The sequence below is a fragment of the Typopeltis vanoorti genome, chromosome 4 (assembly GCF_054136105.1).
Source record: "Typopeltis vanoorti isolate ZY-2024b chromosome 4, IOZ_Tvanoo_1.0, whole genome shotgun sequence".
NCBI lineage: Eukaryota > Metazoa > Arthropoda > Arachnida > Uropygi > Thelyphonidae > Typopeltis > Typopeltis vanoorti.
This window is the reverse complement of record NC_143552.1, coordinates 37,490,324-37,508,326: the sequence shown is the minus strand read 5'-3', so window position 1 is coordinate 37,508,326 and position 18,003 is coordinate 37,490,324. Positions and strand designations below refer to the sequence as shown.

General features: G+C 34.2%; 1 protein-coding gene across 5 annotated transcripts in view; it reads right to left on the bottom strand.

Annotated features, from left to right (window-relative positions):
- Positions 1-13,377, bottom strand: part of LOC150107233 (protein turtle-like) — a 374,905-nt gene extending 361,528 nt beyond the window's left edge. For all 5 annotated transcript variants that reach the window (XR_016548181.1, XM_090391086.1, XM_090391087.1 and 2 more), the window contains exon 1: positions 13,002-13,377. Coding sequence is in view for 4 of the 5 variants with exons in the window: in XM_090391086.1 (XP_090247212.1) it covers positions 13,002-13,164 (163 nt within the window). In the remaining variant the exon portion in view is untranslated. The remainder of the gene's footprint in view (positions 1-13,001) is intronic.
- Positions 13,378-18,003: the final 4,626 nt, after the last annotated feature.

Here is an 18,003-nt window from a genome sequence, read left to right as displayed (position 1 = left end):
TATGCAGGTTCACTGCTATTTCTTCAAAATACATTGGCTAGATATTTATAATAATTCTAAAACAAACTAACCGAGCTCTCGCGCCAAAATGAATTGAGAATTAAAAGCATGGTCGAAAATCCATTTAATACAAGGGATGATAAGCTAAATAAACTGGCATCTAATGCATATAATATAACCTATTGATTCTAAGAATACAATAGATAGTTCACTGTTAGACTGAACATACGCAAGTGTGGTCAGGTGTGCTTTGTTTCAAGCATGGCAAGGAAACTTTGTATATGAGCTTTTCACATACAAAGGTGACTTATCTGATCATATGAAAGTGGCATTTTTTTTTTCTCACATGCACTCCATTTTTCACCTCCAAAACAGATATACTAGCTAGAAGAGCATAACCAATTAACAGGTATAATACATTGGACTCAGCATTAATTTCTTCGGCCGTAATTTTAAATAAATTGTCTGTACAAGCCCAAATACTACAGCTTCTAAATTTACAATTTAGAAGCTATAGTTTACAATTTCCAATGTCTCTTTTCAATGTCAACATTACAGACAGTGTCTGTATTCGTACGTTAAACATGTGATTGCACCAAACCATGGGCCCTTATTTAAAATGCCTAGGACCTCTACTTTGAAAGTGTCAACATGTACTACATTTTTCTTTTAGCATTACTAAGAATATAGTTGAGAGGTAAAATACCTATTTTCTATGATCGTAAGATAAGAGAGTCAAATCCTAGGCAGATCTTTAGTTTTCACTGCCCAATACAGACTGTCTTATGTTTTCATGTTTTTTTAGTAACCAACAACGTGTTTCTTTGGGGAAAAAATCAAGCTGTAAGAATAGATTGAAGAATTTCAAGATTGTAAATCACTAGAGTCGTATAACTGATACAATTCACATTCATATATGAATTCTCATACTCTTGTAATGAAGATGTGACTAAGAGTGAGAATACTATTCCATCATACTCGTACAACTCCGTAGTTAACTGAGCTAATGAAGGGACCCTAGGATATTATAGAGAACAACATTTGGATGAATAAAATATTTTAGGTTGCCTAAATCATGCAAAAGCTACGGAGTAAGTTAGACATAGTTAAGATATAAAAGTTTATTTCTCTGAAAAATGAACCATGAACTCCTAGTGGTAAAAAGGAACAAGTTCAAATTTGTACAGCCCAATATAAACCATATTATGTAAATAATTACAGTAATGTCACCTGACTGCATATGTTGATGTTTTACTCTTGTAAATATACCTGTTTGAAATTTACATTTTGAGTAAAATTTCCCATGTTGGAAATTAAATATTTTGTTTTTAACCAAAAGACTTTTGGTTAAAGAAATAATGTCTTAAATAGACAGCTTAGCATTTTATATTCTAGTCATAAGATAGAGTTGTAGCAATGCTAGTGGTAAATGACCCAGAAAGCAAACTAATGGGTGAAAAACTCCACAAAATATAAAGCCATTACTATATTACACACATCGTTATTTTAGTGTGTAAATTTTCTCTTCAGCAGACGAAGCAAATGCTAGAGTAGGTTTAATGAAAATCGTTCGGGACTTTGCCTTAAACATAAAGGATAACTGTTTAGAAATTTGTCCCGACATTTATTTTATCAATAGCAGCTTAAACACAACGTCCTATTTTCACTAAATCAATTGGATCCGCTTACAATATAAAACAAGCACCTCTCTAAACAATACACAATTGATATGCATGACACTAACGGTTAACCTACAGTTAAGAAAACCGCAGGAATAGTTAAATTTAATTAACATTCCAAGTAACTGTTCCAGCTTAAGTGTATCGCAGATAGTCTTTGTTCAATGAGTGTTCTAATTCTTAGATGTCCTTTGTCTCGTCCTTTTTCATTTTCTTCCTTCAACTAGGCTCTGTGTTTCGCCAAGTGAACTGCTGGAATTCTCTCATAAAATTGGCAATAAAATCTTTCCAAGCAGTTCATCAGGTTAGTATCTCCTTGAGGTATATAAGCAAGACTCGCTGAGTTTATATTTCGGTATAAATTCCGGGAAAGTTAGATCCAATTAAGCCAATGTCTTATTTCAATGTGTCCGATAGCCTAGCATTATGTGATTTTGCAATATTTATTAGAGACACTAATGGTGTAATTTTCTTTCAGACTCACAGTAATAGATAAAGCATAAGATGTTGGCTGCGAGCTACACCCTTTCTTATACAAGATTGTTCTTTCTTTCCGTAAATTATTATACGAAAGAAGCAGAAAAAAAAAGCTTAGATCAATGGTATATTATCCACATAAGAAAATCCGTGACTAACCGAAATTGAGTAAATAAAATTGTAGTTTACCATATCCATGGACACATGTCAACAAAGAGAAATTGTTAGAAAACAAACGAAAATAGAAGAGAGGGAAGAATTTCATTAGGCTTCTCCCATCCCCTTCTATGATAGTATATCACCAATAATTTGCTAGTCTAGAAGACTAGATATGAATGATTTACTTGTGTTATCATTCACAAGTAAACACTGAGGTATTCCACGGAATGCTGTGAATTGTGGAAGGTAAAATGAGTTATTTAATTATAAACCCTTGAAATAGCTCGGCAAAAATAAACTCGTGATGATGCGCTGCATGTACACATCCCTAGATATAGGCCATCGACAATAAAACAAAACTCAGTCTTTATATTGAACATAAATAGAAATGAATTATTCATCAAAATCGTAAATATTTCCATCAGTTTATTTTTCCCGGAAATAAATCAAATGCAAGAGGTATGCACGCTTTAGTCTAAAAGATGTTCATCCTAAATGCAGTTTCATATTCCCCTTGTTTCTGTGTTTGTTTAAAAAACGTTTCAGACATCGTAAACCAATCCTAAGCATCGGTTCTATTTGCATTGCATTTGCTCTTTGTCAATGATTCTTGCTTTCCTGTCCATTTTAAAGCAATCGTGAAAGGCGTCTGCACTTTGTATTTTACAGGCTTTTGTTATAGTCATCTGTGGTCGACATCTTATTCTAAAAGAACAGTTTATAAATACTCATTCGTAGCAGCTTTATATTTCACTTTTAATGTAATGTATTGTATCTTTGGGTTGATTAAGAATTAAAATACTTTCAAGTCAATAACTTGAAAGTTAACTCATGAATGTCAGCCCGAAGGACTGACTTGGGCTCGTCATTGTTCACAGTTACCAGATTCTTTTAAGAACGTTAAAACATAAACAGGAGGAGAGTGTTGCCTAATTATTGAAATATTTGGAATCAAGCACGTATGAACACTAGCTATATGGCTGAAGAAATTATCGATCATTTAATTGATTCTTTGGGTGATTCACAACACTTATATGTGTACATACACAGGGAAAAATTCTCATCGAAAGATCCCCTCTCCACTTTATTTCAAAAACGTATAATCAATAAGAGTTTAGAATATAAAATTATTTAACTGGAAACGTTAAAAAATCAGATTTCCTTTAATGTCAGAAAAAAAACCTGCTGTTAAGATTGAATCCAATCACCAATGATTGAATTCAATCATTGTATTTATCCTTTGGTAAGATACTCTCAAGACTTAAATGATCATTTTCTAGTTCTTACTCTCTTATTTTACTTGTGAAAATCCTAAATGGGATTGTACAATTCACTTGGTTCACCAAAACTAAAATGTCACTCGTTTTTACAGTTTGACGGATTATTATTATTTGACACCTCCAGGGAGTCCAAAGACTCATCAAGGGAGGGCACCTGCTCTACAACTCTGTCTCCACCACTCAATTCACTAACTGATTGCAACTTTACCAACGCCATCTATCGCCGACCACCACCACTACCATTTCCACAGGCAATCACAAACATCCATGCCCACGGCGGGATTCGAACCCACAGGCCTTTGACTGGAGAGCGGATACGCTAACCACTCGGCCAACCAGGCTGACTTGCAGTCGGTTTGGGTTCGACTGAGTTCTGTTGTTCTCAACTTTCCAAAGATAATCTAGGAATGAGGCAAACCATGTTTCCAAAACAGTAAGAAAATTTTAAAAGAAGTGGAAAAGATCCATGAACGGTAGTCATATTTGCCGCAAAGAATCATACATCAATAGAGAGTCAGCTATTGATTCACAATAGCATATCACACACAATATATCGGCAATACATTTTGTGTGTATGTTGTAATATATGAAACTCTACAGGATTATTAAAACTTTATATGATTTCGTATTGATCATGGGCAGTGACTAACTGTAAAACTACTACGAGTCATTCTGTATAATTCATGGAGTTCAAGTTAATCACCTCAGATATCACGCAACCCGATATTTATCATCAGGTACTGAAGTATTTTCTTCCAAAAAACAATACAGAGTGGAGTGTATAATGAACTACATATTCGTAAAAAAGAAATACTTCGCAAGATACATTTAGAATATACAGGAAAAAAAAGCTACTGAACTGTATAGCAAGCGAAGTTGCACTAGGAAGCGATATAAAATGTAAGAAATGTTGCGCCGTTCCACATTTTTAGATCTTTTCATCTTGGCGAATGCGTGTAAGGATAATGTAGCTGTGTTACTTGTTTACTGCTACTTTTGTGAAATGAAAGTGAGTTTTTGTCAAAATGCGCTTGCCAGATTTTGCATTTTTATTCTTAATTTTTTTTTCCCCAGAACTATTCCGAAAACACAAAGCGTTAGAAATAGGGAAAAAAAAAAAAAAACACGAGATTGTCGTATAAAGATTATTATGGAAACTGCGAAACCATTCGACTGGTTGAAATCCATTCCTATGTTATAAGCCGCTTTACGTGTGCAGAAAATCTAAAAAGAAATCCTAATTACAAATAACATTGAAGCTATTTCTCATACAATCCTACCGGTTTGTTTCCGTCTTTTTTTATTGATTTATTAACGTCTATTACACAACTTTTGAATCCACATGGGAACTGGTTTTCAAACATTTTATCCATTCCTTTTGCAAAATACATCCAAAACAGTTGGAAAAAATAACGCATTATTAGTATATTTTTGTTTATGTATTTTAGATTTATTTATTTTTATTATTAATAATTTTAAATCAATCCATAGACGGTAACAAAACCTACAGACGTCATTGTAGTGAATGTAAAGCGAATTCCACTCTAGGTAATCGAGACATTCGGTTCAAATCTCGTCTGGATGAGGGGGACCTTTGCTAGATGGTTTAGCCAATCACATAAAGATGTATGAGCATGTATGTAGCATAGTATTTTCCCCAAAACACGTATTTTTATATATAAAAACGATTTATTTTTACATATTCATAAATATCTAATCTTTAATAAACATAGGGTATTTTTCATAACTGCACGTTCCTAGACTATTTTCACTATTAATACTTTTTCTATTCAACAAAGCAAAACATAGAAAGTTGTTGAAAGATATAGAACTCTATGGAAGAAAAATATGCATAGATTTTGATGAGAAAAGCCGTGAGATTTAATAGGAATCCCAGAAGCGATTATATTTAAATTTCAGACGTGATGTTTCGTGTGCTTATGTCTGAATATCTCGACTAAAGTTACAGATAGTCCGCTCAATATTTGCTCTCCATTACGCGAAGTCTCACAATTCCAGACTAACCACGCTACTAGGTTCTGTATTTAAGCAAGAAAACTGTTAAATAGAATGTTCTAACAAAACCGCATAGTGTTGACTTAGCAATGTATAAAAATGACACCTCGTGAATTTTAAAGAATTCTTGTAAAGCTGTGACAAACTATTTTCGACGAAGATATGTACGTGTGTTCAAAAATCGCTAAATTCTCCAATCAACACATAAAAACAATTAAGATTGCATACAGCATTAGCAGTACACGAGCTCTTGTGTGTTAGAACTACCTGTATCAACGATGAGAAAACTATCCGCTAAACTCACCATCTGTTTTCTTACAGGAACTACTATGTTTAGGTTCGTCGCAATGGACACCAAAATTGCGTATAGCTTTTACAGCTTCTTCCAAGACAGTGGATAAGCTATCATCCAGTGGGTATGCTATAACCATAAGCGGTTGACTCCGCTGTTACAACTAAGAACTATCCTGTTGCATAGTTGGGTAGTCAGTGATTGGCTAACCTCCTATTGGTAAGTGGTTCCCAAGAAAGTAAGAGTTTATGACTTGGCCGTTTTTGTCCGTTGTGAGCATAAAGTGCTATTTAGGTGTAAGCAAAATAGTCATTGAAGACTGCAGGCGGATGACCAACGCTCACAAATGTCTTTGCGTAAAACTGCAATGTACGGTTAACATCTCCCAAGGTCCAGATCGCACATTCAAGAAGGTCCCTGTGCGATTTGAAAGTCCAGGAATAAAATTATTTAATTTGGTTTTGAGTCGATGAAAAGATACAGTATTTCGTCCACTTTTTTTTAACGAGAATTGATTACATAGTACACAAAGTGTATTCTTCAGTATTATACCTTTGCTGTCCATATAGAGCACTAAATAATCCCCCCCAAAAAAAAAGACTGTTGTGTGGCATAAGATTAACACATTAACCAAGTTATGTAACCTCGGCTGTAGGATTCATTGGATTAATTCATTGAAATCTTCAATTAACTGCAGACACACAAAACGAATGAAGGTGTGATTGACAAAGTAAGAAACCATTTAGGATAAAGTGGTTTATTTTTAATAGGATATATGATTGGGCCTACGCGTATGCAAAACTATACAGTTGTAAACTCACAAAAAAACTATATAAGAGCATATAACTCTCAACACAAATTACATAAGAGCAGTTTACTTATCATCAGGATTCGAATCAGGCTTTTTCAACTAGGGTAGACAGAAATTTGCTTCTAGAAGATTAATACTTAGCTGATAATGAAAAAAACTAAGGGAACGAGATTAGCAGATATAAATTCATTAAATACAGAAGTACACTCGTAATCTATATCAGAACAAATATTGTAAAAGTTTTCTCAGTGTCATAAAATTTTTCGGATGCATTTCTTCTTATCCAAGGAAGAATATACCAAATATATAAATTTCTTCAACATCAGCTAATAAATTAAGTACTAACAGATCACATAACATATTGCAAGTATGTATCTCCTCTTTCTGAAAGGATCGTTCTTCTAATTTCATAGGAAAAAATTAACACTTTTAAATATAATTACAGTTCATTGAACACTGTTATTACTATTATCATTTATACCGACTAATGAGCTTATATTATCATGCATTAATTCATAGTTTAATTAAATCTTAATTAAAAGTACTGACACTTTCCTAATTTTATTTTCTTCGTAAAATTTCGGCAAAAATGTTTCGAGTTGAATATCGCTGGGTAGCCAGTAATTGATGGAAGTATTCCCTTAACGCTGACGGTTCGAAGTATTGCTTTTGCTTTTTTGTTTCTGCTCATTTATTTTAGATGCTTGGGAATTGGAAATGGCATCTAAAACTACTAAGAAGGGATTTGGTACCTAACTAGTACTTCCCACTACGGACTGTAGATTTAATTAAACGTTCATTCCTGAACTTATAAAGCGTGGTGTATTCTTATCCTTTTGTTATAAAACTTTTGCAAGGTAACGATTAAATTAGACGCGTAAAGTTTTTTTTTTTTTTGTCGTGGAGGGGGCATTCAAACAGTATATAATCTAATAAGTTTTGTTGTGGCTTAATATAATATCGGATGAGGTATTGGATTGATACAAATCCGATTCTTAAGTGAAATCTCAAAAATACAAGTACTTTCTTAGTTCGGTGACTTGGTCACCGAACTAAGAAAGGTTATTACAGGGTGCCTTATTGTCCGTTGATTTTATTTTATAACAAAAATTTTGGGAACGACTCAGCCTCTAATAATAATGAAAAAAAATAGAAAATGCCTCTTTCCACAAATGTGTATATTATGTCTGCTAATTGTGTGCGTTCTCCGGCTGGTTTACCTGATTTGAGAGATGAAAACCCCTCTTGCCTACATATCTGACTGATAATTTACCTTCATCTGAAAAATAGTAAGAAAGATTCATTTTGGTTAGACGGGATTCGCACCTAGTTCTTTTTAGGAGCAAATGTCATGTGAGAGGTATGCTCTGATTTTTGAAGTGTTCAACAGAAACGACCACTGCGTACAAAGCACGCGCACACACACAGTTTAAAGTAATAAAATGGGTTCTTTTCGTAATCCCAATCCCTTTCTTGTATAATTACTATCAGCAATAACGACAAAAATACCAGAAACGGTTTAGTTATACTTTTGTAATTACTTTCTTTCTCTAATTTAATTATTAACATTGTCACGCGACCGTATATTCACTTATCCACAATCACGTTAGATACAGATTCATATAAATTTATATTTACAACACAGTGTTACATCGAACCAGGACGTGTGCAGCTCAGTTGGTTTCCATGATACGCTTTCGATAGAAAGTCGTTGATTCAAATCCCACAGAACTTTTATTTTTTTCTATTTCCAATCAATTTCGCTGATTGAAGCCCAAACTAAAAAGAAGCCCTTCAGCAATGAAAGTTGTTCGCGCTCCTCATTAGTTAATGTAACATTTTGTGCATGTTAATATATATCAGGAATAAAGAACCATTGCTGAGTTGGATTTCTCTGGTGATATCGAAGAGAAAATGAATTATCCATGTACCATGCAGAGTTTATTTGTGAATATCATGCTGATGTTGATTAGAGATTAGTTAAAACAATGCGTTACAAATGTGAGTAATGGCTGACCCGCATCTTCAGATGTTTATCGAACTCTTAAATACTACGAATAAAGTTTTATTTTTTTTTCTTTTGCGTCGCTATCTCTGGCTGTTTCTTGGGCATGTTATTTACTGCGATATCAACAAATGTAGCAACTGGTCATATATGTGAGATAAACGTAAAATCTGAGTGGAATATACCGTCATGCAGCACAAAATTTGTTCATGCTTTGGTATTTATGCAGTTCCAGTGAATTATATATTCGAATACACCATATTTCGCTAGGAACTATATTGCACGCTATTTAAGGAGCTGGAGCATGTTTAGGGTCAATTGGGCTCACTAGGTTTCCAGTAGCAACAAATTTACAATTTTAGAAGATTTAACTGTACAAAAAGACAGAAAAAATCTTTATAATTATGCTTTTTTTTATAAAAGTATAATCAATAGCGATATTATTTAAGTTTTAGTAGTGTTTAATACAACCTAATTATCTTAGAGGATCCAATCCAAAATAACCATAATTGGTCTCTTCGCTTGCTATGCCAGGATTGCGCGCGCGTATGGTATGAATCGTCGATGATTCTATATTCCAGGAATGCAATAAACAATGAATAAAACAATCCATGAGATTGATAGCCTCATCTTAGAATCAATATTCTAACCCTGTTAGTGTCAACCAACACCGATGCCTGGTTAAGGTGAGAAGACAATTTTTTACTAATACTTTTACTTAACTTTCTAATACATAACTAAATATATATTCTTAGGGTACACAAACTTTCACATTTGGGATACTGATCACACGGTTTGTATTAAAAATTTATTTTTATCCCACACGGTATTAAAACATCAAAGACAAATCTTCGAAAATCCACATTATAAATAATAACTAAGAGAAAGGAATTATATATCTGTATTCAAGTTAATCTTCCTATCCTGCTTTCACTAGTACCTAAAATATTTAATACTTTCCAGATCGACTGAAATTTTAAGCACTGTCGGATCTCAATAAGATCAGACCAGACATCGAAAGAGAATCCCTGTAGGTATGCAATCGATAATTTTCTGCAAGTTCGAGTTAACTCTATTTGGGCAGAGGTGTGTGAATGCAGTTCGCCTATATAGGGCTTCCTTACCTATACAACAAATTCAAACGGGCTGTATTTTGACCTTTTGAATTAGTCTGAAAGTTTTGAATTTCGCAAGGCTAATATGGCGAATACATTACAGAATTCTGTGATTGCTGATAATTCGCTTATCTGATATTTAAGTTATCTCGTAAACAGTAGTCTTGCATAAGAAGCCACAAAAACTGTAGTATATATAAGTTGTGGGCAAAATACTTAAAAAAAGAGAGAGAGAGAACCGGTTGCAGTTTCTTTAGCATAAAAAGTGCTTCCGAAATTTACAAGCGAACGCAAATGGATGGAATAAAAAAAAAGTCGATAAGGTTGTTTACTTATTGGTCATTGGTCAATTTGCAGTTGAACAGTGAATGTTAAATAGCTGCCCTTGTGTTTCTATAAGTTTAGGGATAAGTGGAGTAGAAATGAAAAAAGAGCTACGCAGGACAACACCTGTGGAAGTACCTTTGAAAATGGCATAAAACAAGAATAGAATATCTCAGGAGAAAGTAGATAAGGTAAACCTGTGGAAAAAAGAGGATCATTTATAATATTACTCAGCAAGAAATTGATCCCAAAAGTTTCATGAAAACAATTGCAATGTTTTCATTACAATCATAAGTCATACAATCTTAGCAAAAGCCAATCTGAAACTTAAAAGAACCAGTTATTAAAATGTTTATATTTTTTCTCATAAGGAAGCAAGTTCATTTACACTTTACTAGGTGGAGATTGAACTGTACACTCAGTGTTCAAAAGATAGATACGGCTAAAACGGCCTGGCTCTAATCCTTATAATGAAATAAAAGGCTTAGGTGATTTATTTATTTAAAATTCTACTATAGAACAATGTATGAACGCAGTAACTTAAAAACAATTGGATTTAAATAGTTAATCTAAATTTATTGATTAATGATAGATGAAAAAGCTGTGTATAAAGTGAAGAATTTTAAAGTTCGAACTTTAAAATCCTTCACTAGAGTTCGAACAGCAACAAGCATGCTTGTATATCTGATACGATAAGATAGGATACAGTAATAGCAAACAGTTACGAACATAATTAACATCGTTTAGCTACAGCTGTAAATAAAGGTACATATTTAAACATAGCTGTTCATAATATATCAATACTATCACGTGATTCAATGAGAAGCTGAATAAAAAGGAAAGCAGCCAACCACTGCCTCCATCAGTAATTCACTATTTACAGTAACTGCTGTTCTGTGGAATCTCATCAGGAATGTCCTGATTCTCTTGAGAGGGTAAGAATTCCTCAACAGAAAATCCCGAGGGTTATCACCTCGCTTAAATACAATAATGCTGCCTACAGATGCAGTACATCTTAGTCAACCCACACACTACTGAACGTTCATATTTGCACATTACTAGCTCAGAAAGACAATTAAAAAGAATCAAATGAAATGTAGATGTACTCCGTAAAGGTCAGTAAAATGGTGTATGAGATAAATATTTATAAACTTCAGGATACGAGAAGTATGTATGTAATGTTGCAAGAATTTCATTTGATTTCACTTTTGCAATATTGTTTGCTATCTTACCCATTACAAACAAATTAATCTCATTATCAGCAATAAGAAATGAATCTTAGCCATTTCAGAACAAATTTAATTTTTATAATGGCTTACGTTTGGAGGAATAGACAAATGTACATTCTGTAAAGAGTGATAAAGACTTTTTTTTTTTTCAAAACTATTTTCTCTGTTACTAGGTGGCATAATCTCTAGCAGTAATTGTAATGTTCAAAAGAGTTCTGCTGTTGAATATTTAACATCTCGTCTGTGTGTGTTTCATGGAGAAGATATGCATAAATCATTAAATAAAAGAACATTAATACACTCGTAATGTCTGACATTTGCTGATTAGTTTACAAACAAATAATAACTAAACAAGTTACGAGAAATCTGCATACTTAAAATACAGAAGAATAAAATATTACCTAGGTATATCAACAAGTCTAAAAAAATCTAATATATTCATTTGATTTACTACTTGGCAGAAAATAAAAATGCCATAGATAATTTATTAAAGTCACACGCAGCTGTTAACGTATGCTCATAAGATAACCTAAACATTTTATATTTAAATCAGATACATAATTACAGGTTGAAAATAATAATAATATATTAATATCACTGTAGATGTGCAACTACAATTTCATTTTCAACTTATGTTTGAAGTATGAAATTATAATGAATTGTTATTAATGAAAAAATGAATCAGAAGCTGATTTTTGCATCGATTACTATAACACGTTCAAAGGCTTATCACTGATTTTTTTTTTTACTGTGGATTAGGTAAACGAACATTATAGAAAGGAAATACTTGCACTCTACAATTAATTTCGAGTCTGCTCTTTCACGAAAAAGTTTTCTTGATAAGAGACTTAAGTGTGCAAAGTAAGAAAGTGTTTCTCTATTGCTAATTAGGGTCTTTCTCTGATAGAGCTCAGCAACCCTTATATCTTATCAAGAGTTGCGATAAAATTTGCCATCGTTCACTTTACTGGTTTTCTGGTTTTTTTTTTTTTTGTGATCATCAATCATTCAGATTCAAACACAACGTGAAGGCATTTTCTGTAACTATCCACAGAAACCTCAGCGTGGGTTTTTGGAGTTTGGAGGCCCCCACCAAGCATCTTTCCTTTAAAGATAGAACGCCTTTTATTCGCGCCTTTCTTCCGGAGAAGAAAAGGCGATACAAGAGCGATAGACATTGATGAGAAAGCTGCTGCTGATAGGAAGAAGAATAGATACGCGCTAACAGCCAAACTGAGTTTCATAGTGGCTGCTACAAAGAGTGATGGAACTTAGATTACAACATTGGTTTTATAATAACAATGTGCAGACGTTCACGTCAAGGCCTATAAAAGGTATGAAAAACAGGAAGTTTTTCTTACCTGTCTAAGGTAGAAAATCGTATATATTCTAGGTAATCATTTAAAAGATACAGAAAAATGAACTCAAACCTGTGAAAGTCCAATAGGGTAATAAATATTGTAAAAGGTAATCCAAGAGGGCGCTGCAATTAATACAAGTCCAAAATATATCTCTCTTCGCACTGATCGCTTGGCGTGTATGAGAAGCCGTCTACTACAATCCGGCTCCATCACTTAATTTAATACTCCTGCCTGCAAGGTCACGCTTACTTACCCCATGGCTGTTCGTTGGTAGCCGGCGAAGGTGCACGTGCCCTTACTGCTAGTACCCATAAGCAGCACAGCAAAGAACAGACTCGAAGACCTAACGCCATGGGTGATGCGGTCCAACGGTGAAAATTAGACTCCCAACCTTGTGAAGCATACAGAATCCCCATGCTTCGTCTTTGGCATTTTATAGGTTTGTTTCCTGGAGTAGATCGGGCTATTCCACATTACCCTCACCTCACCTCATCTCACCTCTCAATAGTAACCCATAGTATTAGTATAGAAACCACAGTGGACACTTGAAGATCAAAACACATCAGCGAGCAAAGGTGTGTGGCAAGTAGTTTGTTCCTCGGCCGCACTCAGGCACAAAGCCCAGGCTATGACTCGCGTTGAGTGTCTGTTACTTGCGGCTGCGCTTTATTGATCGATTCGCGCGGATTTCTACGTCGTACACTAGAGGGCCTTGAAAGGTAAGGTCTGTCCTCCCTTGTGTTTAGAGAGATATGATGCCAGTGTAAATATTAGCAATTAGCGATGGGAGGCTCTAATAAAGTAACGTGGGCCGACAGTCAAAGGAATTCAGAAAAAAGTCAGGACTTTTAGATTGATATGCAACATCGGCCATTATTTTCCACATAGATATGCAAATAAACACTAGTCCCATATGCGGAAGAAGCGAACACGGAAAAATCTCGGAATGAACCGTTCTACAGTTTGTTGAAGGAGCTGTAGATTTTTTTTATATTCATTATTTTTCAGGGTTCTCTTTAAGGGTCTTACGCGAGTGAAATTATTATGTCAGATTTGCTATTGAAGATTACGAAAAGAACATATCTGCAAATGGAAAGATGTGCGAATCGTATAAACGGGACTATAATGATGCTTGTTTAAAATGTTGATAAAGAGATTATCTTGCTGGGATGGTTTCACTTTCTTAATAAAGAATGGAAGGTCTTTTTTTTATTTCTCTGTTTAGATATATTTCATGTGAGACGCGTGTGTGTATGTCATACCTTAGAACGAATCTTACGTTGGTCAGAATTATACTAAAGTCGTTAACGACTGATTACGTTATATTTGTTAAACTCACGTGATTTCGTTATGCAAAAAAGAAACTCCTGTTAATTTCTTCTTAAGTAGGTAGTGTAAGAAACTCAACTCTCATTACTAACTTAAGAATACGAAGTGATCTTTATTTAAAAGGTATTTTTTAAATGATCTCTGCGTTTTAGATGGGATTCTCCCCATGTGTTTCAGCAAAGTTGTTTATGTCGTTCAACTGCGCTTCAAGGCCCCTTTTACACTTAAGGGAAAATACGTCTGATATCAACAGTTGGGAAGCTATATTTAAACTCTTACATTCTAACACATATCTTTTTATATTGCTGAGAAAATCACTTTACTTCTTCCCATCTGGCCTTCGTAACAAATGCTCCAAAATATCCATGCAACGCGAGGAACACCCGTTAGATGGCACCCGGGTATGATTCTTAAATACAGCACTTCCTTATAAGACAGAGCAATTCAAACTTTAGAGGTTGTTTAAAGCAGTCTGACTGTTGAGATTAATTACGAGATTAGGGGAAATCTAGGCTCCTGTTCTTCAGAAACTCAACAGGGATATGAAATGGTTATAGGAATATGCACTGAAATTTAATCTTATTCTAACCCTATTTATAACTGTTTTCGGTTTAGGACTCCTCCATTTGTCTCCAGCTTTCTCTGTTGCAGGCTTCCCGAAGTCAACATTCTCCAATCATCTCCACTAGGGTTGTCCAGGAATTCATTTTCTTTCATATGGATGCTACTGGCTGAATACGTCTGTCCGTCTTAAATTTAAAATCTCTTCCCTTAGATCCAACACTTTTTGTTTCTTTTTTATACTTCCTTTCCTTATTTTGTCTTGCAGTCTAACATTTAGCATAGCTCAGCTTTCCTCATTCTGTCTAATATTCGTCTGATGGCCATGTCTCTGATCCATATCTGATAACTGGAATGAAATTGTGGTTGAAAAGTTTGGCTATATTTTCTGGTTTTATTTCACTACAGAGGATTTTTTCTTTTTAGTTCCAAAAGCTAGACGACCTAGCTGAATTATTTGATTTATTCATAAATGCTGCTTTTTCATAATGTAAAAGATCTTCCAAGGTGTACGCATACTGAAATTTAATATCCCCAATAAAATATCAACAGAATTCCTATTCAGAGTTGTGGCGAAATGTTAGTCCTAGTTATGTAAATCATCATAATATTAAGAATAATAACAGTGTAGCATGATATTCATGCAAAATTGAATTAAAATAGTGTATGTAAGCAGACATTTGCTTATATATAGAAACGGTGTCTTGAACATCAAAATCATCCTTCTAAAAAGTTTAACCCATTAACGCTTTTATTCGAATCCCACGCACTAAAAGGGTGAAATAATACAGAAACTTTGTTGTGGAGAACAAATATGAAATATTCTTAAACAACTTCAACCAGAATGGCAGTCTTATTTGAAGGACTAGAATCGTCTAATGGATAAAGAAATTCAATCCATATCAAATTGGAAATTTTAAAAAAAATGTAAAATAATTGTTCGATCACAGAAATTGGTTGTGAAACTTCAACTTGACAATCCGTAACCTATCCCTCTCGTCCGTCCTAGGACGGATGGAGTACCTCCTAATGAGGGGTTACTGGCGTATTGGGGTTGCAGCCGGTTCGCCACTTCTCTGCTGCATCCCCCTAAGGGCAATATTCATGACTGTAATCCGTGTGTGTTCACAGTGACCATACAGAATGATATTAACGTTTGATATATACGTAATGCAAAATGAAATACCATTGTTAGTTTTTGCAAAGCCAACATGCTAAAATCTCGTTATTACTACAGGATCTAACAAATATGGCAGCTTAAATACGTGTAAACAATTATAATTGTATAAACTGCATGGAATTACAAAATGCATATAAAAATGAAGCGACGATCCTATTAATCAAATAATACCTATCTTGGCAATAGTTACCTTTTTTTTCCAATCACCTGCACTGTTTTCGTTTTAGTAAAGTTTAAATTGTCCAAATGCATGTATTGAAAGTCACACATTCTTAAGTTAACAGTGTATTTTTATATTTAGATGCATCGATAGTAAGAATATAAAACATTATGCAAATAAAGGTTTAGTAAATCATCTGCTGAAGTTGCATAATATGCAGAAAAATATGCAAAATAGCTGATGTACTTCAAATTGTGATTATATATAAAGACGTATTTTAATAATAATGTATTTAGAAAAATAATGATCTTGGTTAGTTAATTGAAACATCGTAACCATAATATCTAAAAATCCGATTAAGAGATATTTTATTATTTGCTTAAGTAGGTTTTTACCGGATATCCGAAGAGAAAAATGTCCCAATACTTCTTTATATAATGAATGCTTGCAGAGCTTGCATAACCAAACAGTCTACACAAATGTTTCTGAACCAATTAGACGGGGCATAAAAAACATTGGCTTTCATTTTTTTTAATTATGCGGAATAATGTTTTCAACTGCTAAGGGCTGTTTTGCTTTTTTTATTTTTAAATATGTGTGCTTTCCCCCTTGAAGTCTAACTGACCAACTTGAAGTGCAGAAATATGTTTTACAAACACCATAATGAATTTTTAGACAAGACAAAAAAAGTGATGATTAGAGTTAAATGAGAGAAAAGTAATTTCAGTTGGACATTTTCAGTTGGTATACTGTTAGTTGATCTCTGACAGAAGCATTTATCTACAAGAAATTCTCATTATAAAGAGCATGGATTTCTTTTTCAGGAGTGGAGGATTTACCAAGAAAACTACAATTCACTGGATAGAAGCATATATTATCCAACGCTATTTAAGGAATGGCAATTAAAATTTAGAAATACCACGATCTAGTTATTCCTGTATTCAATGGCTCATTCAGAATTTTTACTGTTGGAAAGTAAAAGGATGGTTGAAGCTCACGATGAACACAGGGTATGGCGGAGATTATATGAAGCTAATATATTCCAAGGAGTATATTAGCAATCCTCATTGAGCACAGAGGGTCCATGGAGTCTCATCTCTACACAAACAGCTCCCACTTTGAGATGTGCCTCAGAGATGAGATGAGTACTAGAGATGAGACTCCATTGACCCCCCCTGTGCTCCACGAGATTATATGAAGCTAATATATTCCAAGGAGTATATCAGCAATCCTCGTTGAGCACAGGGGGTCAATGGAGTCTCATCTCTACACAAACAGCTCCCACTTTGAGATGTGCTTCAGAGCTACATCTTATTCTCTGTGGGCTTGAGTAGAGCCTATAAGGAAGTGGTGTTGTTGCGAGTTTATAAGATGGCTCAACGCATTTCTGAACTCACCGGACATTTCTCTGAACAGGGTAAGTGACAGGGATGCACACTGGTGCAAGCAGACAGACGGATGCGTCTGAAATCGTTTGATCATATGGTGAAATGTAGAATATTAAACACATCCTAAATCTTTCAGTTGCATAAAGCACATACTGAAATAACTAGGATATCGTGAAATGTGTAGCATGAAGATGTTTAAAAGATTGAAGAAAAATTAGAAGCAGCACTCATAGAGACAGCTCATCAACCTGCAATGAGATAACGAATATTAATAATAGGTGCTTCTCGTGCGATAGCAGCATCTCGATTATGCCATTAAGCAAAATTTTCCGTGCCACATCAAAAAAATGTGTTTCCACTTGGAAAACTCAAAATTTCCTTTTTGGAGTAACTCAGTTTGACCAATATAGAAGTTTATAAAAAGGTCGTAGCTGTTGCAAGAAATTGGGTTAACGTTTTAGATTCAACAGAAACGAGCATTACAATTGATTAAATGAATGAGTGTGGCTGTAACAACGTATTCCTCTGCTTATTGAAAGAATCAGGGATGATCATAACAAAAATAGTTTTCATTTTACAGTATTTTCCATTAAGCACAAACATTTATAACCACCGTGAGATTGGAACTCGCATCTTA